Source organism: Pan paniscus, chromosome 18 (genome assembly GCF_029289425.2).
Source record: "Pan paniscus chromosome 18, NHGRI_mPanPan1-v2.0_pri, whole genome shotgun sequence".
Taxonomy (NCBI): Eukaryota; Metazoa; Chordata; class Mammalia; order Primates; family Hominidae; genus Pan; species Pan paniscus.
In genome coordinates, this window is record NC_073267.2 from 33550470 (window position 1) to 33576082 (window position 25613).

The 25613-nt window shown below is 54.0% G+C and overlaps 3 protein-coding genes across 3 annotated transcripts; 1 reads left to right on the forward strand and 2 right to left on the reverse strand.

Moving 5' to 3' along the window:
- Nucleotides 1–5478: 5478 nt before the first annotated feature.
- CD2BP2 (CD2 cytoplasmic tail binding protein 2) lies at nt 5479–9980 on the reverse strand. The gene is made up of 7 exons (XM_003807465.6): nt 9945–9980; nt 9337–9440; nt 8917–9055; nt 8634–8791; nt 8102–8534; nt 7915–8021; nt 5479–7829 (listed from the first exon to the last, which is right to left on the reverse strand). Exons 2-7 carry the CDS (start codon nt 9412–9414, stop codon nt 7719–7721), a joined length of 1026 nt encoding a protein of 341 aa, XP_003807513.1. The 5' UTR covers nt 9415–9440; nt 9945–9980; the 3' UTR covers nt 5479–7718.
- Nucleotides 5479–25250, reverse strand: TBC1D10B (TBC1 domain family member 10B). The gene is made up of 10 exons (XM_008959656.5): nt 23966–25250; nt 20234–20333; nt 19844–19951; nt 19639–19745; nt 14461–14575; nt 14272–14337; nt 13906–14095; nt 13398–13552; nt 9945–13308; nt 5479–9440 (listed from the first exon to the last, which is right to left on the reverse strand). Exons 1-9 carry the CDS (start codon nt 24925–24927, stop codon nt 12679–12681), a joined length of 2433 nt encoding a protein of 810 aa, XP_008957904.3. The 5' UTR covers nt 24928–25250; the 3' UTR covers nt 5479–9440; nt 9945–12678.
- Nucleotides 10620–11694, forward strand: LOC134729283 (uncharacterized). Its single transcript, XM_063597559.1, has 2 exons — nt 10620–10732; nt 11026–11694. Exon 2 carries the CDS (start codon nt 11167–11169, stop codon nt 11692–11694), a length of 528 nt encoding a protein of 175 aa, XP_063453629.1. The 5' UTR covers nt 10620–10732; nt 11026–11166.
- Nucleotides 25251–25613: the final 363 nt, after the last annotated feature.

Sequence of the window (25613 nt, forward strand, 5' to 3'; positions counted from 1 at the left end):
AGGACACAAAAAGCACAAATGATTTTTTAATCAACAAATTAAGCCAGGTGCGGCGACTCACACCTGTAATCCCAGCACTTTGGGAGGCTGAAGCGGGCCAATCACTTGAGGTCAGGAGTTCGAGACCAGCCTGGCCAACATGGTGAAACCCCTTCTCTACTAAAAATACAAAAATTAGCTGGGTGTGGCAGCCTGTAGTCCCAGCTACTCAGGAGGCTGAGGCACAAGAATTCCTTGAACCCAGATGGCAGAGGTTGCAGTGAGCCGAGATTGCGCCACTGCACTCCAGCCTAGACCACATAGTGGGACTCTGTCTCAAAAAAAGAAAAAAAAAAAAAAAGATCAGCCTGGCCAACATGGTGAAACCCCATCTCCCCCATCTCTACTAAAAATACAAAAATTAGCCAGGCATGGTGGTGTGCGCCTCTAACGCCAGCTACTTGAGAAGCTGAGGCAGGAGAATTGCTTGAACCCAGGAGGCGGAGGTTGCACTGAGGTGAGATTGCACCACTGCACCCCAGCCTGGGAGACAGAGCAAGATTCTGTCTCAAAAAAAAGTCAGCAAATTAAATTTTAACCAGATTTAAAACTTTTGTTCTTCAAGATGATGACAGAAAAAAAAAAAAAAAAGACAAGTCATGGATCAAGAAAATATTCACAAAACAGAATCTGACAAAGGACTCATTATCTGGAATATCTAATGATCAAGGTCTCTTACAAGTCAATCAGAAGACAAACAATTCAGTTTTTAAAACAGGCAAAAAATATGAGCAAACACTTGACCAAAAATTTTGACAGGACTTTAGAGTCCCACAGACCTGGGTTAAAATCCTGGCTTTACCACCCTCAGGCTATGTGATGTTGAATGTCACCTCTCTGAGCCTCATTTTTCTCATCAGCAAAGTGGGAGAGATACGTAACTAAATAGGTAGTCAAGGAGATTAAACATAATATTCTGAACTTATTTAGGTCCCTAATAAATGCCAGACACCCTCTTCTTCCCCTGTCAAATAGAGGATGTATATATGTATACATACAAATATATATATATACACTTTTTGTGTGTGTAGAGATGGAGTCTGGCTATATTGCCCAGCTGGTCTCAAACTCCTTGGCTCAAGTCATCTGCCCACCTCAGCTGAGATTACATGCCTGGCAGAGAACGGGCTTAGTGTGTAAGCCTGGGAAGGCTGGGCCAGGTAAGAGGTCTCAATGTCTGAGGCCAGAGGGCAAATGCCCACATTGTATCCAAAGGAATGTGAAGTGTTCAAAACAGAAAAATGTGTCCCAAAGAGTGCACTGGAGCTATAAGGTCTGAAGCCACCAAGAGCTGCAAGGCAGCTGTATGGGGAGGGAATAGGGATGGGTGGGGTATCAGGAAAGTAAGAGCAAGTACGATGGCATCAGAATGGAGAAACTGGGCTGGGCATGGCAGCTCATGCCTGTAATCCCAACACTTTGGGAGACCCAGGCAGGAGGATCATTTGAGGCCAGGAGTTTGAGATCAGCCTGGTCAACATAGTGAGACCCCACGTCTATAAAAAATAAAAATAAAGGGGCTGAAGTGGGAGGATCACTTGAGCTCGGGAGGTCCAGCCTGCAGTGAGCTATGATCGCACCACTGCACTCCAGCCTGGGCAACACAGCAAGACGCTGTCTCTAAAACTAAATGGCAGAGCGCGGTGGCTCACAACTGTAATCCCAGCACTTTGGGAGGCCAAGGCAGGTGGATCACTTGAGGTCAGGAGCTCAAGACCACCCTGGCCAACATGGCAAAACCCCATCTCTATTAAAACTACAAAAATCTGCTGGGCGTGGTGGCGGGCGCCTGTAATCCCAGTTACTCAGGAGGCTGAAGAAGGAGAATTGCTTGAACCTGGGAGGCGGAGGTTGCAGTGAGCCGAGATCACGCCACTGCACTCCAGCCTGGGCAACAAGAGCGAAACTCAGTCTCAATAAATAAATAAATAAATAAATAATAAATACAAATAAATAAGAAGAGGGAAACCAGAGGCTGCCAGCGCCTGCTGCTGACTTTTACAGGCAGGTCATGTGCCACGTCTGCATGGGCAGCTGGGAAGCTGGCATCTTACATAAAGGGACAGAGAAGCCTCCTGGGGAACAGCGGCCTAGCGGGGACAGGATTGCAGCCACCTGCAGCGGCCAACTGGAGATGGCAGGGGTGGCCCACCGCAGGGGGTGTAGGTGGTCAGGGGCCACTGAACCCTCTCCTGTGGAGCATACCCCCGAGGGTGCCCGGCAGCTGGGGACTGGGCTCCACAGGGAGTTCAGAGTGGCTGCTGACTCCACGGAGCACTGTTGTTACTTGGGCCCCACACAAAACATCTACCTTGAAATCCATCCTTGGGAGAAACTCCTCTCAGGTCTTGGCATCAGGAGGAGCTGGGCATGTCCAGGTCTCCGGCTTGGTTCCTGCCGGGAGCAGAACGGAAGGCAAGTAGCTCAGCCTGACCCCCTGCCTGGGAGCCTGGGTGAAACGACTAGCAGCAGGTCATCAAGCTGGCCGCACTGCCGCTCTAGGGTCTGGGTAACTAGACACTCCTTATGGGAAGGGGTGGCAGATGTGGCAGAGACGTGAAGAGCCCTCATTCCTCCAGCATGAGGAGCTGGAGCCTTCACTTATTTGAACCCTGCTGGACTCCTGTGCAGGCCTTGTCTCTCACAGGGCCACAGCAACTGCCCAGGACAGAGTCTGACGCCCCAGGCCTCTGCCAGGAGTGCCGAGACTTCCTTCCCCAACTCCTGCTACTTCTCTGAAGAATAACCTGGCCAAGGCAAGAGGCTGCATTCAGGCCTGGGCGCCATGGCTCACGCCTGTAATCCCAGCACTTTAGGAGGCTGAGGTGGGCGGATCACCTGAGGTCAGGAGTTCGAGACCAGCCTGAGCAACATGGTAAAACCCCGTCTCTACAAAAAAAAATTGCAAAAATTTAGCCAGGAATGGTGCCATGCATCTCTTGCTCCAGCTACTAGGGCGGCCGAGGCAGGATTACTTGAACCCAGAAGCTTGAGGCCGCACTGAGCCATGATTGCACCATTGCACTCTACCCGGCTCGACAGAGCAAGACCCGGTCTCAAAAAAAAAGTTTTAAGTGAAAAGCAAAGAACTTCACCTCTGTGGTCTTCCTCCCTAAACTCCATAACCCAAACCTATTCATGAGAAAAAGGATCAGACAAACCCAAATTTTCGGAATATTCAACTGGGTGTGGAGGCTCACACCTGTAATCTCAGCACTGTAAGAGGCTGAGGCGAGAGGATCGCTTGAGCCTGGGAGTTCAAGAACAGCCTGGGCAACATAGTGAGACCTCATCTCTAGAAAAAATATATATATATATGTATATATATATATAATGCATATATATATAATGTGTATATATATATAATGTGTATATATATATGTGTGTGTGTATATATATATATACATTTTAAATTTATAAAGTTGTTTTTAAAAAGAATATTCTGAGGCCAGGTGCGGTGGCACACACCTGTAATCCCAGCACTTTGGGAGGCCGAGGCAGGTAGATCACCTGAGGTCAGGAGTTTGAGACCAGCCTGACCAACGTGGTGAAACCCCATCTCTACTAAAAATACAAAAATTAGCCGAGCATGGTGGCACACACCTATAATCCCAGTAACTCGGGAGGCTGAGGCAGGAGAATCACTTGAACCGGGGAGGTGGAGGTTGCAGTGAGCAGAGATCACACCATTGCACTCCAGCCTGGGTGACAGAGAGAGACTCCGTCCCCCGCCCCCCGCCGCCAAAAAAAAAAAAGAATATTCTACAAAATACAAACCAGCACTCCTTGAAACTGTCAAGGTCAACAAAGGTGAAGCCTGAGAAGCTGTCAGGCTGAGGAAGCTAAGTAGATGTGACAACTAAATATAATGTGGTGTCACAAGGGATCCTGAAGCAGAAAAGGACATTAGGGGAAAACTAGAAAAATAAAAAAAAAGTGTGAAGTTGAATTAATAAGAAAAATTTTTAAAAAGGGTGAAGTTGAATTAGTAGTAATGTTCCGTACATCCACACAATACAGTTATTCAACAATAAACAAAAGGACTGGGCACAGTGGTTCACGCCTGTAATCACAGCACTTTGGGAAGCCAAGGGGAGCAGATCACCTGAGGTCAGGGGTTTGAGACCAGCCTGGCCAACATGGTGAGACCTAGTCTCTACTAAAAATACAAAAACTAGCTAGGTGTGGTAGCACAGGCCTGTAATCCCAGCTACTTGGGAGGCTGAAGCAGAATCGCTTGAACCCAGCAAGCAGAGGTTGCAGTGAGCCAAGATCGTGCCACTGCACTCCAGCCTGGGTGACAGAGCAAGACTCCGTCTCAAAAAAAAAAAATAATAAAATAAACATAGATGAAGATATCCACATGGCTGAACTTGAAAGCATAGGGCCAAGTGGAAGCCAGACCCAGAAGACCACATATATGATTCCATTATCTTCAATGCCCAGAAGAGGCAAATCTAGAGGCAGGAAGTAGATGGGTGGTTGCCAGGGCTGGGGGGTGAGGAAAGGTGGGGAGTAGCGAGAAGGGGCTACTCATGGGTCAGGTTTCTTTCATGGTAGAAAAAAAAGGTTTTAAAATTAGACTGTGGTGATGGTTGCACAACCCTGTCAATATACAAAAAACCACTGAAGGGTACTGAAGCGTGGTGGCAGGTGCCTGTAGCCCCAGCTACTCGGGAGACTGAGGCATGACAATCCCTTGAACCCAGGAGGCAGAGGTTGCAGTGAGCTGAGATCGTGCCATTTGCACTCCAGCCCGGCAACAAGAGCGAAACTCCATCTCAAAAAAAAAAAAAAAAAAAAGCTTACTCAAACAAAAAGTTTATATCTATCTATCTATCCATATGTATCTCTTACAAACTGTATACATATAAACTGCATATATACACACACACAACTAAAAAAGAAAAGCACACTGGGCACAGTAGCCCATACCTGTAACCCCAGCACTTTGGGAGGCTGATCTGGGAGGATCGGTTGAGTGCAGGAGTTTGAGACTAGCCTGGGCAACATAGCAAGACCCTGCCACTACAAAAAAAAGTTTCTTAATTAGCCAGGTGAAGTGGTGCACTCCTGTAGACCCAGCTACTTAGGAGGCTGAGGTGGGAGGATCACTTGAACCCAGGAGTTCAAGGCTGCATTGAGCTATGATCACACCACTGTACTCCAGTGTAGAGAGATGTTGTCACCCCTACTGGGTGACAGTAACACCCTGTCTCTAAAAACAAAACAAACAAAAAGCCAAGGAGTGCTGTTTCAGATGTGCTATAAAGGCCACCCTAGCAAGAGGCAGCCACATTTATAAGTGCTGACAGGGACCTGAAATAGCAATGTGGTCACAGGAAGGGAGAACTTAGTGAGATCGGGTGGTTCATGAGGTGTCCCCTGGATGCATGAGTAGTTGTTTCCTATTGGGGCTGTTAACAAATTACCACAAACTGAGAGGTTGAAAACCACACCAATTTATTATCTTACAGTTCTAGAGGTCAGGAGTCCAAAATGGTTTTCACCAGGCTGAAGTCTTGTCAGTGCGGCTTTGTTTCTCCACGGAGGCTCTGGGGCAGAATCCAATGCCTTTTCCAGCTCCTCCAGGGGCCACCTCATCGCCTGGCCCCAGGCCTTCTTGCCATCTTCACAGCCAGAAGCTTCCTTGCTTCATGCGCAGACCCTCGTGACTCCCCTTCCCTTATAAGGGCCCCCATGATTACTCGGGGCCCACCTCAACCATCCACGGTCATCTCCCCACCACGAAATCCTGAACTGAAGCACAGGCGCCGGGCCCCTTTTGCCACGCAAGGTAACACTTTCCCACGTCCTGGGGTTCCAAACCTGGACATCTCTGGGGGCTGTTATTCCACCCACCGTCATCAGTGAGGCACCTTCAGGAGGGGCTGTGAGGTCACGTGAGGTCGGCTTCAGAAGGGCTAGGTTTGAGTGCCTGGAGGACACTGGCAGGAGGCGCCCCTGGGCTCCATCCATTTACCACGCACGCACTCAGCACCCCTAAGAGACCATCCCTGGGGCCTACAGGAGAACACTGTACCTCAGCAGCCCTGAAACCTGCTTTCCACTTCTGGACCTTTCTGAAATCAAGACGCATCTTTAGATCAATGGCATCTTACTGTGTCACCGGCAGGCCTCTTCTTTCTTAGTGACGTTTAAAGGAAGGTATCTTACCCCTGATGGCTTCTTGGAGTGAATGAAATTCCGTTGTGAGCAGGCACTAGAAGGGGCCTCACAAGAGTGTCAGGTAACCCCACTCCGCCCTGGCCACCAAGTCTTTCCTAGTTGCTCGTCTGGCCCTTTCTGCCCTGGGATCCCAAGTGTCCTGCAGCTCCAGTGCCCAGACCCCCATAACTAACAGACCCCACTAAAGCCACACACATGCTCAGCTCTACAACCACGGTGGGGTCCAGGAGCCACCCCTCCCGCTAGGTGTGCCTAAACCATGGGGATCTGACTCAGGGGCTCTCTCTCGGCCTGGCTGCAAGCTGAAAACACCTGGGGGCTTCCAAAATGCCCAATGCCTGGGCCACAACCTAGACCAGCTCAATCCGAATCTCCAAAGAGCTATTACAGCTCCCCAGGAGACTCCAAGGGGCAGCCAGAGTGCAAAACCGGAAGAAACCATCTAACGTGGGGCAAGGGAGGCGTAAGGCAATGCTGGTGGGGCGTGGAGGTGGAGGGTGCCAGGCCCAGGCTATAGAATTACATCTGTCTATCTCCCATGCCCCTGCCACCAGACTCTGAATTCCTGGAAGGGGACCAACCCAGCTACCTCAGTTTCCTCAAGGCACTAGCCCTGTGCCAGGCACATAGTGGGGTCCAGAGAATGTAGGCCGCAGGGCCTCCAAGGCCAGGCAGCAAAGGCTTTGTGCCAAGAAAGGTCTGGGAAAGGAGCCCACTGGGTCTGGGCCAGCCCTTTGATTCCTGTGACCTCCAGTGAGTCACTGCCCCTCTCTGTGCCAGTACAATGCACACTTGACCCACACTTGGCCACTGAGTTTGCACTTCACTGAAGGGCTGTGGGAACGACGGCAAGGATAGAGGAAAGCCAGATTAGGGAAGACACTGGCTCTCAGAACCTTAGGGATCTCGGTCTTGGGCCACTCATCCCACTTCTGCCCAGCATCTCAGGAGCTTGAGAGGGTGAAGCGAGAGTGAGAGGGTGAAGCGAGAGTAAGAGGGTTCCATGTTCACCCCCAACAGGGTCCCAATGTCTTCTCGATGCCCTGGTCCTTCTGGGCCTAAAAGATCCACTTCTGGGGCTCTGTCCTCTGGTGGCTACAAGGATAAAGAATCTGAGGTCCTGAAAGCCAAAGACCTAAGAGGAATCGAACAAGAAACCTGGGAGAGGAGCACAGAGCAGCGCAGTTGGGGATGTTTACACGGCAAGCAGAGTCCAGGCAGGGAGGCCACAGGATACCTGACAGGCACCTCCAAGGAGGATCTTCATGGGAGCACTCAGGGACCAAGACAAGTCCAAAGGGACTGTGGAGAAGGCCCCTGGCTTCTGGCCATCAGCACAGCCAAGGCCCCAGTACACAACTAAAGGCTTTTATTGGGAAAGGGAAATTGACTGAAAAATGGCCTCCAATTTCCTCGCTGCCTGAGACACTTGGTGCCTCCTCCACAAAGTCCAGGAAACAAGGGCCCACCAAACTGGGCCCCCAGCAGGCTCAGGTGTAGAGGTCAAAGTCAATGCGTTTGGAGTTGTAGAACTGACCACCAGGGGGGTCCAGCTTCCGGCAATAAACACCGTCCGGGAAGTAGCCTTCACTCACCCAGGTCTGCAAGGAGAGGGCAGAGCTGGGGAACAACTGACAGGAGTGGGGGAAGCAGGGACAAGGCAGAAGGAGGGAGAAAGCAGCTCACCTGCATCTGGGTGCTGGTGAAGGGCCCATACAGCTCGGCATCCCCCGTGTTCTCCCACTTATATTCCCACATCACATCCACCAGACCATCTCCCCGTGACTCTGCTTCTAAAATAACAGGGAAAGCCATTTGGCCTCCAGTGTCTCACTTCCTACCCACTGCCCCCTCCTCTGTCCTCCAAGCTCACCTCCTCTCTGGGTAGGGGTTGGGGTCTCCAGTTCCTCCTCCGCCACCTCCTCAGCGAACATGTCCAGGGAGGGTAGGGGTGTGGGATTGTGGGGTCCTACGGTCTGACACCCCAAACCCTTCAGACGCATAGCCAACCGTTCCCTTGTTTCCTGGTACACACCAAGGTTGCCCCGGGCCACCATCTGGTCGGCCAACCCGGAGAGCCGGTCCAGGCGCTGAGGGGAACTGGGTTGCCCAGGCCCCTTGCTCCCTTTGCCTCCTCCTCGGGCCCCCAGACGCCTCAGTGCCCCAGCCACTGTCTCTCTAGGCAATAGGAGCTCCAAAAGTCCCTCCAAGAGGGCTTGGGCACTCATTGAGGTCTGGCCCAAGCTGTCCTCCTCCTCCGAGTCTGAGGCCTGGCGCTGGCCAGGTGGCCGCTCCCGGATCTTCACCTGTAATGGGAAGATGGAGTGATTTCCCACCAACTGCCACGGGAGCAGGCCCAGCATCTGCCACTCCCAGGCCCCAGCCACGCCAGCCCTGGGCCGCACCCAGTCAATGTTGTCCAGCCAGCTGTCTCGGATCTGAGCATCCCGGTTCAGGAAGTAGTTGCCATCGGCATCAAAGTGGCCTTCCTCCATCTCCTCCTGCAGGTTAAAGGGTGTGATCCGAACACCCCCCTCGCTGGGGAGTGTGGCTGCCTCCTGACCTGCACCAAAGACACAGGTGCCCTTTTCCAGGCATGGAAAAAAGAGACCGGAGCCTCCCTCGCTCCACACCACCAGAGGCCCCTACTTGTTTTTCCAGCAGAGTGTATTCTTGGATACAGCTTACCTTCTACATCCTCTGAGGCCAAGATGTCATATTTGCTGGACCCCCCATCATCATCATCATCCTCCTCATCGCTATCCAAAGAGTGTTTGCCTTTAAAGCGGCTCCCAGGACCCCCTGACCCAGCCACAGGGTCCACCAGCTGTGAGCAGGAGCCAGAAAGTCGAGAAATGCAGGTTACTGGCTACCTCCCCAAATACTTCCGGATCTGAACCCAAATATTCTCCAAATATTTCAGGATCTCGACTACTTCCCCAAATATTTCAGGACCCACACTGAAGACGCTCCCAACCCATTCCTCAGAGAACCTGAAAAAACTAGGCTTTTCTCTGCCTGCCCGCCCCGCCCCTCTCCCGCCAGCTTTCTTCCTCTTCAGGCTTCTAGCTCCTCTTTCCCCCACACAAAGCAGTCTGGCCCCCTCACCTTCTTCTTGGGGACAATGATTTCATCCTCATCCTCCTCATCTCCCACGCCTTGGAAGGTCACTTTCCTCTTTGGCATGACGGGGCAAAGAGGTGTTTCTCAAGCTGAGGAAAGGATGCAGAGGAAGGGAACCGGGTGAGGAGGGGACTCGCCAACAGACGCAGCACAGCAAACATTTTTCCTGGTCTGTGACAGGTACAGTTTGGGAGCGGAGGGAGCACAAAAGCAGGGGCCGAAAGGAAGCTGGCAGCCAGGAGGCCTCCAGGACTTGGGTCTAGCATCCGCGAGTTAAATGGGGCGGGGACGGAGGAGCGGACCCTCTAGATCCCCCGACCCTGGCTGAAAGGAGACAGGCTTCACCACATGACCGCCCCCAACTCCAGCCCCCGCAGTCTGCGCGCCACCGGCTCCACGGGCTAACCCCCGCTCTCTACCCTGGCTCTCTCGGAGCTCGCCGGGCCCGGGCCGACTCAGGACCTGGCGCTCTCGCCACCCTGTTCCTCCCTGCTCCGAACTCCCAATTCCGTGTGGTGAGCCCCAACTGTCCCGGGCTGCGTACAACTTACAGGGCCACGGGGATTCGGGCGGTCCCACCCTCGCGCACTCACCTCGCAATCCGCGGAAGGCGAGGTGGCGAAAAGAAGAGATGCTTGCGCCAGGGCTACATCCGGGGCACCCGGCCGCCATCACCCGGAAGAGGACTGCGGAAGGCGCCCGGGAAGCCCGGAAGTGGCTTCACTCGGGTTAGGGAACTAACTGGAAGAGCGGGCGGAAGTATGCGATAAGCGAGGGAAGACGCCTCCACCCTCTCTCCCGCCAGAAGTGACGTCAGTCGCGTGGGAGGACAATGTTGAGAAGAGGGAACCTAAGAATGCCTGGACTCTGACCGGGCGTGAGAAATGGCCGGAAGTAGCTTCGAGTCCGTCATTCAAGCAGTAGAGGCTCTGGAGAAAAACTGGAGCGCATCTGCTTAAAGGGCCGCCCAGGGTCAGGATGGAGGGGCAAAGTCCGAGCAGGGTCAGTGGGTTGCTGCTCCGTTTTCCTGTCCTGGGTTCAAGTCACCCTTCCCCCAGGGCTAAGGGCTCAGCGCCCCTACCGTCTCGTTAGAAATCCTGCCTTCCCATTCCTATGGTCCAGCGGTCAGCCCTCCTAGCCTGAGAGGTGCAGCCTTGCCTCTCCGAGGGGAAGCCTGGCTCTCCCGATGGCCAGCCTGGGGCCCCTGGACGGCTCTCGGGGCACTTTCTGAACACACCTCCCTTTAGGACCCAGGGGAAGTAATTTGTCCCACGCCCATACCCTGGGCGAGTTCCTGGTTTCTGAGGTGGGAGAGCCATCACTGGAGAGGTGGCATTGGCGCCGGTACTCAGGCCAGAAGCCCCTTGTGCCCTGCTCTCAGGTAGGCCTGGAAAAGGGCAACAGTGCCTCTCTGCAGCATGAAGCCCCCCTGAGCAAATAGGGCCTAGCAACTCCTGCCCAGGTAACGGAATGTGGCCCAAGCAGAAGGGGGAATTGGGGAGGTAGCAGGGATCAGCCCCTGTGCTGGGACCCCTAGCTCTTGACACTCGGAGCTTGCATCCCCCTAAGCCAAGACTGTGCGCAGGCAGCACGTGCTGAAGCCAGACGAGGACAGCATGAGAGTTCCCCTACTCTTCCCCCAGGCAACTAGATGGGCCACTTCTTTCTCCCTAGGGGTTTCCTCCCATATTGGATCACGATGAAACTGCACAGAAAGTCCGTGCTCAGTTTCTTCCATGGTTACAGAACACAGGCCCCAGACCAGGAAGGCATCTTGCTAAAGAAGGGGACCCGAAACCTCAGCTACCAGCGCCGATGGTTCATCCTCCGAGGAAACCTCCTCTTCTACCTAGAACACTAGACCGACCATGCACCCCGGGCCTCATCCTGTTAGAGAACTGCCAGGTGGAACCACACCTTAAGGCCGCAGAACCCTATGCCTTTACCATCCTGACCCCTGGGGTGGAGGGCACAGGTGGGCGGGCCTACAAGCTGGCTGCAGAAACCCAGGAAGAGCTGGAGACTTGGCTGTGGGCACTGGCTGGCGCGAGCTGGAGGCGGCTGGCTGGGCTGCTGTCCCCCCTCCCCCCCCCCACCAAAACCCAATACTGGGAGCTGTGCCAGGCAGCTGGCCAAGAACCCATCTCATCCCCAGAGGACAGTGGCTTTCTAGCCACTGTGAGTACCCCCTCCAGCTTCCAGGAGTTGCATGAGCACTTTGGGAAGGAGATCCGGGTGCTGCACGTGGTGCATAGAGAGCTCCAGGCAGCCAGTGACAATGGAGACAGCAGATCCCAGGCAAAGATGGAGCAGGAGCTCAACCAGTGTCTGATGAGTGACTGAGAGATGGACCCAAAGCTAAGAGGTACCTACTTGCCAAGACAGCAGACTGCTTCAACAGAGACCCAGGTCCTGGCTCTGTCCCTCCCTCCCTCGTCCTTACCCCATCCCCCCCTCATCAAATAACAAGGCAGGAGACAGGCCCAGGTACAACAGCAGGTTCTTTTCCGATTCCTCAAAGCGCTGCATGGGGTGGGGGCAGAGACAGAAGAGAATGTAAACATTGGGTTCCACCCCCTGGAGCTCAAGGGAAGACCCTTACCCAGATAGGGACTAACTGGAGGGGTGGAAGGGAACAAGGTGAAAGGTATGGGTCCTGGTGAGACAAAAGCAGGGGGGCCTGAGAACACAGAGCAAGGTGGGTTTGGAGGGAGCACAGCAGGGTGCAGGAAGGGAGATGGGGGACATTTCCTATTCCAGTGCATGTCCCCTTAAATAAACTGGGTACAGGAGCATTAGGGAAGGAGAACCAAAGGACAGAAGACAAAGCGAGCACCCCCACCCCAGGCCAACGCCATCCTCTGTACACAATTACAACACAGGTCCAGAAGGAGAGCCCTGGCCAGGAAGTGGGGGACACAGGGAGGACTGAAGACAGGGAAAAGGAAGCCAGCTCCACCTCATGGTAAGGGGAGCCATGGAGTGTAAGAATCTGAAACTGCTGACTCCCATCACCAGGAGTCACCCCTGGGATGACAACAGGCCATTCAGGACAGCACCTAGGAGGGGACCCAGAGGGAACTGGGGCAGGAGCGACAGAGACCCCCCAGCTGAGCCTCATGGGAGATGAGAGGCTCCAGACTCATTTGCAGCTGCCCATCTGTCCTGCCCGTGTAGGGATCAGCAGCTGGCGAGGAGATGGGGAACCAAGCCACTTTCCCCAGCAAGGGACAGCCTGACAAGGTGCTAGGGGGTGGCACCTCGGGCCAGGCCTGTTCTTGGCTGAGGGAAAGAGGGGGGCCATGCAGTCCAGCCCCAGGGCAGAGGTCAGAAGTAAGCGTCCTGCCGGGCCTCGGCTGAGGGCCTGTCCCCACCATCATGGGGGCCTGGGGGCCCATCTGCCTTTCGACGCAGCGAAAGCTTCCGGCCTTGAGCCTTCTTCTCCTGCTTCTGCCGCTCCTTCTCCTGCTTCTCTCGCTCCTTTTCCTGCTTCTCTCGCTCTTTCTCCTGCTTCTGCCGCTCCTTCTCCCGCTCCTTCTCCTGTTTCTGCCGCTCCTTCTCCTGTTTCTGCCGCTCCTTCTCCTGCTTCCGGGTCTCCTTGCTGGAACCCAAGGGGGTGCTATTGCCAGTGGGTGAGGGAAGGGATGGATGCAGTCCCTCAGCAGTGACCACAGGCCCTGGGGCAGGCCCAGCACTGGCTCTGCGGATGGGGGGCGGCGGGGACGGGGCCCCTCCAGCTGCCCGGGAGCCTCGGCTCTTGAGGCCAGGGAGGCTGAGGAGGCTGGAGGAGGGGCCCAGGGGTGGCTGTTGCCGCCGGCGCTCCTCGTGGATGGCCCGGGACCCATGCAGTCGCCGTGAGGGCCGATACTGCAGCTCCCCCCGCGTTTCCCGCCACTTCTTGAGCTGGGCTGCATTCTCCCGCTCAATCAGTGCTTCTGTCACCGGCAGATTGGTCACCTGCACAGAGAGGAAATGTGTACCAGAATGGAGCTGAGGGTGGGAGCGGGCTGAGGCAGGCAGGGGCTGCGTTGAGGGCACAGGCCTACCTCATGCACCAGGAAGTCTTCCTGCATGCATTGCTGGGGCAGGTTACGCAGCTGCTCCATGGTCTCATACATGCCTTGGCAGGAGCGCAGCTTCTCCACCGAGCCCAGCGTGTGGCGCAGCAGGACCAGGGCCACCCGGAAGATGATCTTAACGCCTGCAGGGGTGGAGAGTAGAGAGCATGGGGTGGTCAGACCCAAGATCTCAGCCTGTCCTGATCAGGATAGACTCACAGCCCCCATCCCCATCTACTGCCAATCTCAGATGAGGAAACTGAGGCCCTGTGAAAGGACATGAGCTGCTATCAGTCTCAGGATCTTGGCAGGGAGAGCAGGCTCTGGGTTGGTGGCAGAACTAAAATCAGGCCTGTTTCTCCAGCCCCCAGCTGCTTATGGTGAAACCTCCACCCAACAAGTACCTTTTGTCCATGGACCACCAGAAATATGACAGAACCCCTGATAGCCACCACAGAAACCCCAGCCCCTCATGCCTGGAGGGCCACAGAAGTACCTTCACAGAAAAACATGTCCCAGACACGCAGCACCGACGCCCAGGGCAGGGTGCGGGCGAAGATGCACATGAACCACTCCGTCATGTAGAGCACAGGGTCAATGCGCTGCCGCCGCAGGTGGCGATGCGCCAGCGGGGAGGCCCGGCGCAGGAGTGCAAAAAAGATCTCCCCGTCCAGCTGAATGGCCTCCTGCAGGTGGGACAAACCATGAAAAGAGGGCCAAGTCAGCTGTGCCCCTATCAGGGGAGAACTGGCCGGCCCTGTGGGCAGAGGCCGGGTAGGCCAGGGTGGGGCAAGGCAAGGACCTGCCTGCAGCCTGGAGGAAACGCCACAGCCCCGGATGCACCCAGCCTCCAGACACTCACCAGCCCTGCACTGTAGTAACCTGGGAGGTACTTGTCGCAGATCTGCACCAGGCACCAAAAGGCTTGCTGAGAAGAGCAAGAACAAGGAGGAGGGGTGGGGCCTGAGAAGCAGGGAGCAGGGAGCTCCCCCATCACCACTGTAGGCTGAGATCCCCCCTGCCCCTCCCGGCCCAGGACCAGGGCGCTGACCTCCGCAGGCATGTGCATGAGCAGGACCGCAGCCACGGGGGCCTGGGCCTGGCAGTAACCCTCGTCAGGCCGGTAGATGGTGTAGGCCTTCAGGATTCGGTACAGGTCCTGTTGCCTGTGGGGGTTGGGGAAGACTGTGAGGACAGTCACGGGCTGAGAGCTCTGTCCCCAAACCCAGTTCCAGATTCGTCCCAGAGTTTATCACCAGGCTCCTCCATCCACCTGCCCAGTCCTGCTGAGCGAGCTTCAGCTAAAGGCTCAGCCCACAGCAGAGCACTCCAGGCCCCGGGGCTCCGCCTTTGGCTACATACTCCACATGGTCCTGGCCATCCCAGCACAGGCTACACCCTCGCCCTCCTTCCTCAGCCACATCCCAGAAACCTTCCAGGTCATTTTCTCCAGGAAGCTTTCCACAGCCGCAGCATCAGCCCTCCTCTAGCACTAAATGTCTTTGTCACCCCAAAGCAGGAGCTCCCCAGGGCAGGGCCTGCCTTATCGGTCTCACTGGATTTCATGGTTCTTGGGGAAGGCTTGGAAGCCAGCTGTGCCTCAGCCCTTTCTCTTGTCTCTGCATCCAAAAGAATAAAATCTGTACCCTAGACCTGCTCCTCTTGAGGGTGCCCCACTGCCGTGTCCAGGACTTCTATTCACTCAGCCCCACATCAGAAAAGAACCCCTTACTCCAAGCCTAAGCAGCGCTGCACCCTGAATTCCATTCCCGCCTGCTCCTCTCCACCTCCACAGCCATTCACAGCTCAGACCTCCATTTCTTGCCCATAAAAAATGACCTCCCAGATCCTCTCCCTGCCTCCAGTCTCACACATCCTCCTCCTGACCACTTCCCAGAATAGCTTTTCCCAAAACTCCAGGCATTCAAGTGTGATCTTCATTTGTATTTTATCTGCGTACCACCCTACTATTATTTAGTTGACATTTTTTCTCCACTTTGCAAAAGCATCCCCGAAATGACAGGTTTGATATGGTTATTTTACCTAATGCATATTAAAATAAATATGTAACTTCCACAAGCACCCACACCCATCACCCACCTGCCTGCTTCCGTGTCCCTGCCTTCTCCCTGTTGCTATGGGTGAAGAGTCTGTGATCCTGGCAAGCACTTCCTTTCCACTTGGGCCCAGGATCCCATCCCCTCTCGTGTGTACAGGCCACCACTCCAACAACCCTCCCCTTGCTCCTGCACTATCAATTTCTCTCTCCACCGTTCCCACAAGCATACCCACATGCTGTTATTTGAGTTTTAAAAAAAAAAAAGTCTCTTCACCAGGCGCAGTAGCTCGCGCCTGTAATCCTAGCACTTTGGGAGGCTAAGGTGGGTGGATCACCTGAGGTCAGGAGTTCGAGACCATCCTGGCCAACATGGCAAAACCCCGTCTCTACCAAAAATACAAAAATTAGCCAGGTGTGGTGGCGGGCACCTGTGATCCCAGGTACTTGGGAGGCTGAGGTGGGAGAATCACTTGAATCTGGGAATCTGGGAGGCAGAGGTTGCAGTGAGCCAAGATCACACCACTGCACTCCAGCCTGGGCGACAGTCAAGCTCTGTCTCAAAACAAACAAAAAAAAGTCTCTTTACCCCTCTCTTCCCTCCAAATACCACACTGTTTCTTTCCTTACCTATAGACTCACTGTCTTTAATTTCTTTTCTCCCATTCTCCAGTTAGGGTTTCACCCACTGCTCCACACAAAACTGTTTTTGTTTGTTTCGAGACAGAGTTTCACTCTCGTTGCCCAGGCCGCAGTGCAATGGTGCGATCCCAGCTCACGGCAAACTGTCTCCCAGGTTCACGCAATTCTCCTGCCTCAGCCTCCCTATAAAATGCCCGGCTAATTTTGTATTTTTAGTAGAGACAGGGTTTCTCCATGTTGGTCAGGCTGGTCTCAAACTCCTGACCTCAGGTGATCCGCCTGCCTCAGCCTCCCAAAGTGCTGGGATTACAGGCGTGAGCCACCGCGCCCAGCCACAAAACTGTTTTTTTTTTTCCTTTGAGACAGAGTTTCGCTCTTGTTGCCCAGGCTGGAGCGCAATGGCGTGATCTCGGCTCACTGAAACTTCTGCCTCAGCCTCCCGAGTAACTGGGATTACAGGCACCTGCCACCACAGCAAGCTAATTTTTTTTTTTTTTTTGAGACAGAATCTCCTCTGTCACCCAGGCTGGAGTGCAGTGGCGCCATCTCGGCTCACTGCAAGCTCTGCCTCCCAGGTTCACACCATTCTCCTGCCTCAGCCTCCCGAATAGCTGCAACTACAGGCGCCCGCCACCATGCCTAGCTAATTTTTTGTATTTTTTTAGTAGAGACGGGAGTTTCACCGTGTTAGCCAGGATGGTCTCGAACTCCTGACCTCATGATCTGCCCGCCTCGGCCTCCCAAAGTGCTGGGATTACAGGCGTGGGCCACCACGCCTGGCCTTTTAAAAATATTTTTAGTAGAGACGGGGTTTCACCATGTTGGCCAGGCTGGTCTTGAACTCCTGACCTCAGATGATCTGCCCGCCTTGGCTTCCCAAAGTGCTGGGATTACAGGTGTGAGCCACCGCACCCAGCCACAAAACTGTTTTTAACATGGTCACTAATGACTTCTCCAGTGTTCAATCCAGAGGTCAATTTTCAGGCTGGACTTTATTGGACCCTTCAGCAGCATTTCACACAGCTGATGCTTGAAACCCCACTACACTTTGCTCCCAATCACATGCTCCTGGTCCTCCTCCTACCTCTAGCTTCTCATTCCAGTCTCCTTTACCGGCTCTTTCTCATCTTCCCATTCTCAAACTATGGGAGCTGCAGGGCTCAATCGTTGGACATTTCGCATCAATTCCTTTTGTATCTACACTTGTTGCCTTTGTGACTTCATCCAGTCTCGTGGGTAAGATTTAGTCCCTCTATAAGTTGACGACTCTTAATTTCCAATTTATCTCCAGTTTAAACATCTGCCCTGAAATCCAGGTTTGTGTATACTGTACACTGAACTTACATCTCCATCTAGAGGTCCAATAAGCATTTTAAACTTAATGTTCCCTGCCGGGCATGGAGACTCACACCTGTAATCCCAGCACTTTGGAGGCCGAGGTGAGCAGATCACTTGAGGTCAGGAGTTCGAGACCAGCCTGGCCAACATGGCAAAACCCCGTCTCTAATAAAAATACAAAACTTAGCTGGGCATGGTGGCGGGTGCCTGTAATTCCAGCTACTCAGGAGGCTGAGGCAGGAGAATTGCTTGAACCTGGGAGGTGGAGGTTGCAGTGACCCGAGGTGGCGCCACTGCATTCCAGCCTGGGCGACAGAGCGAGACTCCGTCTCAAAAAACAAAAATAAAAAATAAACGTTCCAAAACTGAGCTCCTGATATGCCCCCCACAGCTACCTTTACCCCATCTGTATTAGTAAACAGCAACTCCATTCTTCTCATTTCTCAGGCCAAAAACCCTACTCCCCTCTCTCCTCTCACACTGCATGTCTAATCCATTGGCAAATCCCTTTGACTCGACCTTCAAAATATATCCAGAATCCAACCACTTCTCCCCATACTCCCGCTGCTACCATGCTGGTCTAGCTCTCACCCTCTCCTGGATTACAGGAAGTCTCCTAACTGGTCCGTTTCTGTCCTTGTCTCCCTATAGTCTGTTCTCAGCATGGTAGCCAGAATGACCCTTTTAAAACATAAGCAGGATCAAGTCATTTGTAACCCCATCCCCACTCACATTCTCTATTTCCCTCTTGCTTTAAACTCCTCTTTAGGCCCAGGCACAGTGGCTCACGCCTGTAATCCCAGCACTTAAGGAGGCTAAGGCAGGCGGATCGCTTGAGCCCAGGAGTTCAAGACCAGCCGGGGCAACATGATGAAAACCCATCTCTATCAAAAAACAAATAAAAGTAAAAATAAAAATAACCTCCTCTTTAATGCTTACCATCATTTCACATACAATATACTTTCCTTTCCCTGATTTATTGTTTGTCCCCACTAAAATATAAACACCATGAGATGAGTTTTTGGTTTTTTGTTCACTGCAATCATTTGTGACTAGACAGTGCCTGGTAGATAGCAGATGCTCAATAAATATTTGCTAAAGGATGAATTATTGATTTAAAAAATTGTCCGGCTGACCGTGTTGGCTCACGCCTATAATGCTAGCACTTTGGGAGGCCAAGGCAGGTGAATCACCTGAGGTCAGGAGTTCGAGACCAGCCTGGCCAACATGGTGAAACCCCGTCTCTACTAAAAATACAAAAATTAGCCGGGTGTGGTGGCACGCACCTGTAATCCCAGCTACTTGGGAGACTGAGGCAGGAGAATCACCTGAATCCAGGAGGCAGAGGTTGCAGTGAGCCAAGATCGTGCCACTGTACTCCTGCCTCGGCAACAAGAGCAAAACTCCATCTCAAAAAAAAAAAAAAGAAAAGAAAGAACAAAAAGTCCATCTGGCCAGGCGCAGTGGCTCACACCTGTAATCCCAGCATTTTGGGAGGTCAAGGCGGGCAGATCACTTGAGGTCGGGAGTTCAAGACCAGTCTGGCCAACACAGTGAAACCCCGTCTCTGCTAAAAACACAAAAATGAGCCGGGCACGATGGTGTGCACCTATAATCCCAGCTACTCAGGAGGCTGAGGCATGAGAATTGCTTGAACCTGGGAGGCAGAGGTTGCAGTGGGCTGAGATCGCACCACTGCACTCCAGCCTGGGCAACAAAGGGAGACTCCATCTCAAAAAACAAAACAAAAAAAAGTCCATCAGAGAACTCCCTAAGATGATCATCTTGCATACTACTAGAGAAGAGTATATACTGACATCTGGAGGAAGCTTGGTCTATAGAACAAAATTCCAAATGCTTTGGCATAGCATTTAAGGGTCCCTGGTGATCTTTTCCATAACCCCCAGGCAGGAAAACCCTGCCCCACTGCTGTAGCTCCCACCCCTCCAAAACCCAGCCCAAATGCAAGCTCTTCAAGGAGCCCATGACGTGCCCCCACACACAACCCGAGTCAAGTCTCCTTCCCAGGACAGTTCCTTTGACATGGCTTGACACTTATTCCATTACAGATAGCTCTTCTACAAGTCCTGAAGGGCAAAAACCACTTTCAACTCAGTCTTGTATCCACCTAGATAAAAGGTGGATCCTCCAGCCAATGTTTGCTGACTGACCCCCATGGTCCGGCCACCTTACCCATGCCCCCCTCGAGCAGCAAACATCTCGTGGAAAGGGAACTGGCGGTGCAGGTCCTTCTCAATCACATCCAGCCACTTGGGGTCCCCAGGAGCCCGTTCCAGCTCCTGCAGTGGGACAGTGGGGATTACCTCAGCATCTGGGGGAACTGATACCCCTTGCACAGACAGGGCCACATGTCCCCACACCTTGGAGCTGCACGCACCTCAAACTTTCCTGGGTTCTGCTCCAGAAGTTCCTTGCTATTAGACAGGTACTGCCAGGCCTTGGCTCTGAGAGAGGAGGGGATCCCCTTCCGGCAGCGCAGCTTCACCTAAGGCAAAGTGGCAGGAGGGGGACAGCTTCAAGGGCTGGCACAGCCTCCAAGCTTTCCCCAGCAGTCCACAAACTCCCTGGATACTCCTCCGACATCCCATAGGCTTGATTCCACTGGACCTGGCCTGGACTTCTATTTTTAAAGCCATTCCCCCGCCAGGGCCCATCTATCCCCAGTGTGGTCCAGAGGGCAGATATTATCGGCTTCCTGGGCTTCCCTGGAGCACATGCTACCCCTCCCAACTTGTGCATTGCCCTGCCCACCATTCAGCCCTCAAACCTTCTGGAATCGCCGTGACAGCCACTTATCCCAGTTACTGAACATGTCCAGCCATTTGAGCTCCCGCTGCCGAGCCACGTCCACGGGAATGGAGCTCTCTCTGTAGGGTCGGGGGAGCACGGAAGGGGTCAGTAGCAATAGTGTAAAACCTGCATTGCAGGGGGAACTGAGGCAAGCCACCTCCCCAAGCTCAAACGAGAAACTGGATAGTCTGTGAGCTGCCAAACATCAGGATGTCTGGCCACTTGGGCATCCCAAGGCACACTGAAAGGGCTTCCTTCCCTGATGGATCTCTATTCAGAGGTCATATTTAAATCTCACTTCTGACACATCCAAATCTGGGGAGAGAGTATGGAGTATTTTAAAGCCACATTTTGCATTAGATCTGGATCCAAGTCCTAGCTTTACCATTTATTCATTGTGTGACCTTGGGCAAATCACTTAATTTTGCTAAGCCCAATTTCCTCATCTGTAAGGTGGAGAAAGTAACAATATCTACCCGAAGGGGTTTGTTGAGAGTTTATACGAAATAACACACAGCGAAGTGCCCATTAAGTAATACCTTACTATCCATAAAATAAAACACCCTAGAGGGCCAGGCATGGTAGCTCATGCCTGTAATCCCAGCACTTTGGGAAGCAGAGGCAAGAGGATCACTTGAGGCCAGGAGTTCAAGGCCAGCCTGGGCAACATAACGAGATTCTGTCTCTACAAAAAATAAAAATAAAATAATAAAAGAGGCCGGGCATGGTGGCTCCCACCTGTAATCCCAGCACTTTGGGAGGCCGAGGCAGGTGGATGACTTGAGGTCAGGAGTTTGAGACCAGCCTGGACAACATGGTAAAACCCTGTCTCTACTATAAATACAAAAATTAGCCAGGCATGGTGGCACGTGCTTGAAATCCCAGCTATTCGCGAAGCTGAGGCATGAGAATCGCTTGAACCCGGGAGGTGGAGGGTGCAGTGAGTCGAGATTGTGCCACCGCACTCCAGCCTGGATGACAGAGCGAGACTCCATCGAAAAAAAATAATAATAATAAAATAAAATACAGAACAAATGTACTTCTGTCTCTTTAGACGCAACCATCTGAGTTTTGTCCTATCAAATGTTTGAGATCCCTTGGGTCACCTGCAATTTACTCTACCTCCTCCTCCCTGAAATCACCCCAGGCAAATAAAGGACTCCCTGCCCTATTTACTCACTGTTCTGTCAGAGGTTCATACTCATGGTGCCCCATCATTCTTCAAACACTTACTTGTAGGAGCCTGTACTAGGAGGTGAGTGGAACGGAAGAAAGCTTGGGTCTTAAGAATCAAACCTACCTAAGTTCAAATTTCAGTTCTGTCTCTGAGACAATGGGGAGCTTTGTCAAGGGATGACCTGAGTCCCTTCCTCAATTATAAAAAGACACCACCGGGCCGGGCATGGTGGCTCATGCCTGTAATCCCAGCACTTTGGGAGGCGGAGGTGTCAGAAGTGAGAAGCGGATCACCTGAGGTCGAGAGTTCAAGACCAGCCTGGCCAACATGGTGAAACCCTGTCTCTACTAAAAATACAAACTCAGCCGGGTGTGGTGGCACATGTCTTCAATCCGATACTCGGGAGGCTGAGGCAGGAGAATTGCTTGAACCTGGGAGGCAGAGGTTGCAGTGAGCCAAGATCGCACCATTGCACTCCAGCCTGGGCAACAAGAGCAAAACTCCGTCTCAAAAACAAAACAAAACAAAACAAAAAAAAACACCACCACCACCTACATCACAAAGTTATGAGAAGACTATTGAGAAACTGCATATAAACATCTGTTAAATAGAAGGGGCTCGTTAAATGTTAGTTTCCTTTGTTCTAGAAGCTCCTTAAACAGAGAGACCATCTCTCATTAATTTCTATCATAAGTCGGTTACAAACTCTACCAAGGGCTGGGAAGAGTAAGATACCTTCTGGCCCTCAAGAAGGTTACAGCCTAAGAGGAGCGATAACTGTAATACAGCATGGGAAATGCAATGACAAAGATGCACCAAAGACACATCTAATTGCAGTGGGGGCAGTGGGTATCAGGGAAGCTTCCTGGAGGAGGGGACATCTGAGGTAAGCCATGAAGAAATGAGTAGAACTTAGCAGGCAAAGAAAGGGGAGAAGAGCACTCCTGGCAGGTGCACAGCCTGAATATGAAGGGGAAAGGACTACAACTAGTTCAGCAGGACCACAGCGCAAAGCACCCGGTGAGGAATGGTGGCAAAGGTGACCAGAGAGGCTATGCGCAGGCCAAAGAGCCTGAACTTCATCCTGTGGACAGCAGCGAGCCACTGAACGCTGCGAAAGTAACATGGATTACAGTCAGTCTTGCCCAAGAGGTAGAGTTCTCTGGCATGGAAGCTGATCTTAGAGGGACAAAGCTACAAAGCAGAGAAACAGCACCCGGCATAGTGCCTGGCACACAAGAGGGACTCCCCCAAACTAAATTCAGCCCGAGTTCCTCAGGACAGCCTGCTATTGAGGAGAGAGCCACTGGTCACACAGATCCAGATTATTTGAGGGGGACAATTCACTCAACTGCACTAATTGTTTCTTCGTCTATAAACCGAGTCCTTGTGCCTAGAAAGCACCAGGGTCAAACCTCAGTTGCTTTCCCACGTAAGACCCTGAATGTTGGTACCCAGTCAAAGGCTTTCTGATTTTGGTTGGCTCGTGAACCCTGCCTGGAAAACTCTCCCACAGGGCTTCCCCCGATTCTTGCACACATAGCCAAGACTAAATCAATCCTACTTACTCTCCACGATTCAGAGCAGGTTCAGCTGACTCCCTGCTCTAGGTGCCTCAGGAAACCCTCTGGAGATCTCTAGGCTAAACCCGAGGTCTTCTATTGAAACCAACTGTTTAAGTACTTTTCTTTCTCTCCAGATGATTGGCTCCTTGAAAGGACTATTTTATCCTTAGCACCTGGGGCCTGACACCTGGGGGCCCAGGCGATGCTGTAGGCTGACTGGCCCAGCAGGTCAAAGGGGCACAGGAACAACGGGCAGGATCCAGAGAGGGGGAAGGAAGAAGTCAGAGGCAATCACCCCCTACCTCGGGAGTGACTCAGGCCCCGGAGAGAACTAGGAAAGAGTCAGCCCGGCTGGGGAGATGAGGAAATGGGGAAGAGGCCTCTCCCACCCTTTACTTCAGTGCAGATACAAGACTGCCCTGTTTCACAGCGGGATCCTGACTGCACGGTCTCCCTTCCATCAGCCAGACTTCCCCACCTCTCTACTCCATCCCTGGGACCTAGGGCTATGGGGGAAGGGAGATGCCTGCACCCCTCCCAGGCTATCCACCCTAAGGGACCAAGGGTCTCTACCAGAACCCTCGCCCAACCAACCCTCCAGAATATCCGGCCTGTAGCTGGAGTTCCCCATCAAAGAGCAGGGATGACCTCAGGTATCATCTCATTCAATCCACTTTATAGAGGAAGAAACTGAGGCACGGAAATGGGGAAGCCACTAGCTCAAGGGCACACAACCCATCAAAGGCAAGGCTTAAACCCAGACCTCTTGACCCCTGGTCTGAAACTCCACTAACATGCCAATGTCACAGGCACCTCAGGATGCTCAAGACACGGCAGCTCGCGCTGATCACCCCGTGGATCCTCAGAGGAGGCTGGGCTGCCAGAGTCTGGGCAAAGTGTATCGTTTCGCCCTCCCCCAACCTTTGCTTCCCCGAGGCGGTCCCGCTGGGTGCCCACTGGTACTCACAGGCTGCCCGAGTACTGGCTGCCCCCAAGGAAGCCATACTTGTCCGTCTTGCGCAGGGCCAGCCCGTTTATCTCTGAATCTGAGCCCATGGAGCTCACATCATCCGCCAAGGACTCCAAGGTCCCAGACATGAGGCTCACGGAGTCCAAGTAACTCAGCGTGTCCGGGGCCTGCCCTCGAGGCCCAGAGATGCCAGGTCCCAGGCTGGACGTGGAGCCCAGGTCTTGAGAGTTTTCAGCAGGCTCCGGAGCTGGGGTCACGGTCACGACAGCTACCGGAGCCTCACAAGTCCCAGAGGGGCCTGTGCCAGGGCCTGAGGGGTCCTCAGGAGCCTGTCCTGCTGATGCTGATGTTGCTGCGGCAGCTCCATGCCCACCTGTCACTTGTCCTGATGCACTCCGTGCAGTCACTCCTGAGGCCACTGTGGTTCCCGGCTTGGGGGCAAGCGGGGGTTTGGCGGTCAGGGCACCAGGAGCCGTTCTGGAAGGGGTCCTGGTAGGGGTCCCGGTGGGGGTCCCTGGTCCTGGGGCGGGTGAGGGTCGAGCCTCCTCTGTCTTCGGAGAGTCTGCCCCTGCGGCCAGAGCTCTCGATGTCTCAACTCCAGCCACCGCCGCGGGCTCTGGGGATTCCGGGCCGGAGGGGAGCTGCGGCTTTGGGGCTTCGAGCGAGGCCTCCAGGGTCAGCACCACCACCGTGCTGCCCGTGACAGCCGGGGCTGGGGCCGGGGCTGGGGCCGGAGCCGGAGCCGGAGCAGAGGTCTGGGCCGACCCCGGGACCCAGGCGGGCCGCGCCTCTCCGGGGGCCACCAGGGTGACGGGGGCCGAAGTGGCCGTAGTCACTGGAGGTCCCGGAGCCACCACCACGACGGGCCCGGCCCGGGAACCCCGGGGCGGCGGCGAGGGGGCCGCGGGGGCGCCATGACGGCGCGGCGGGGCCACCAGGGGCGCCGTGCCCGTCTCCATGGCCGCGGGCCGCCCCTCACATCCCCCCGCCGGGGAGGCCGCAGAAGGCGCCGCCCCTCGGGCCTCCCGGCGAGGCCAGCCGAGAAAGGGTAGAGGGCGAAGGGCGCGGCTCGGCGCGCGCCGGGGGCGGAGCGGCCGCTGGGCGCGCAGAGGCGGGGCAGGGGTCGGGGGGCGCCACGCGCCGGGGTCTCTCTCGAGCCCTCTCACCCCCTCGCGCGCTCTCGCCACCGCCCCCTCCCTCCCGCTTGGGGGCGAGCCGCCGACCTCGCGCCTGCGCACACGCTGCAGAGCCGGCTCCGCAGCCAGCGTCTCGGCGTTCCACGCCTGCGCGCGGACTGGCTCATCGCGCTCCTTTTTTCTCCCGCCTAGTCAGAGGATTTGGACGAATAGTGGGAGAGAGAGAACTGGGCTTCTGCCAATCGTTGGAATCGTGGGCGGGGCTGGAGGCGAAAAGGGGGTGGGTCATCTGGAAAGAGGAAACGGAGAAAGCCTAGGGCTGCAAGACCAATCAGAGGACGAGGAAAGGCAGGGGGCGATGGGATGAAAGAAATAACCAATAGAAACGCAGGGGTCTGAACCTCCTGGCCAATGAATATGACTGAAGGGTGAATGACCGCGGAAGGGGCTGCGCGAGTAAGAGGTGGGGCCTGGAGGCTTCTTAACCAATAGGAATGGTAAAAAGGGAG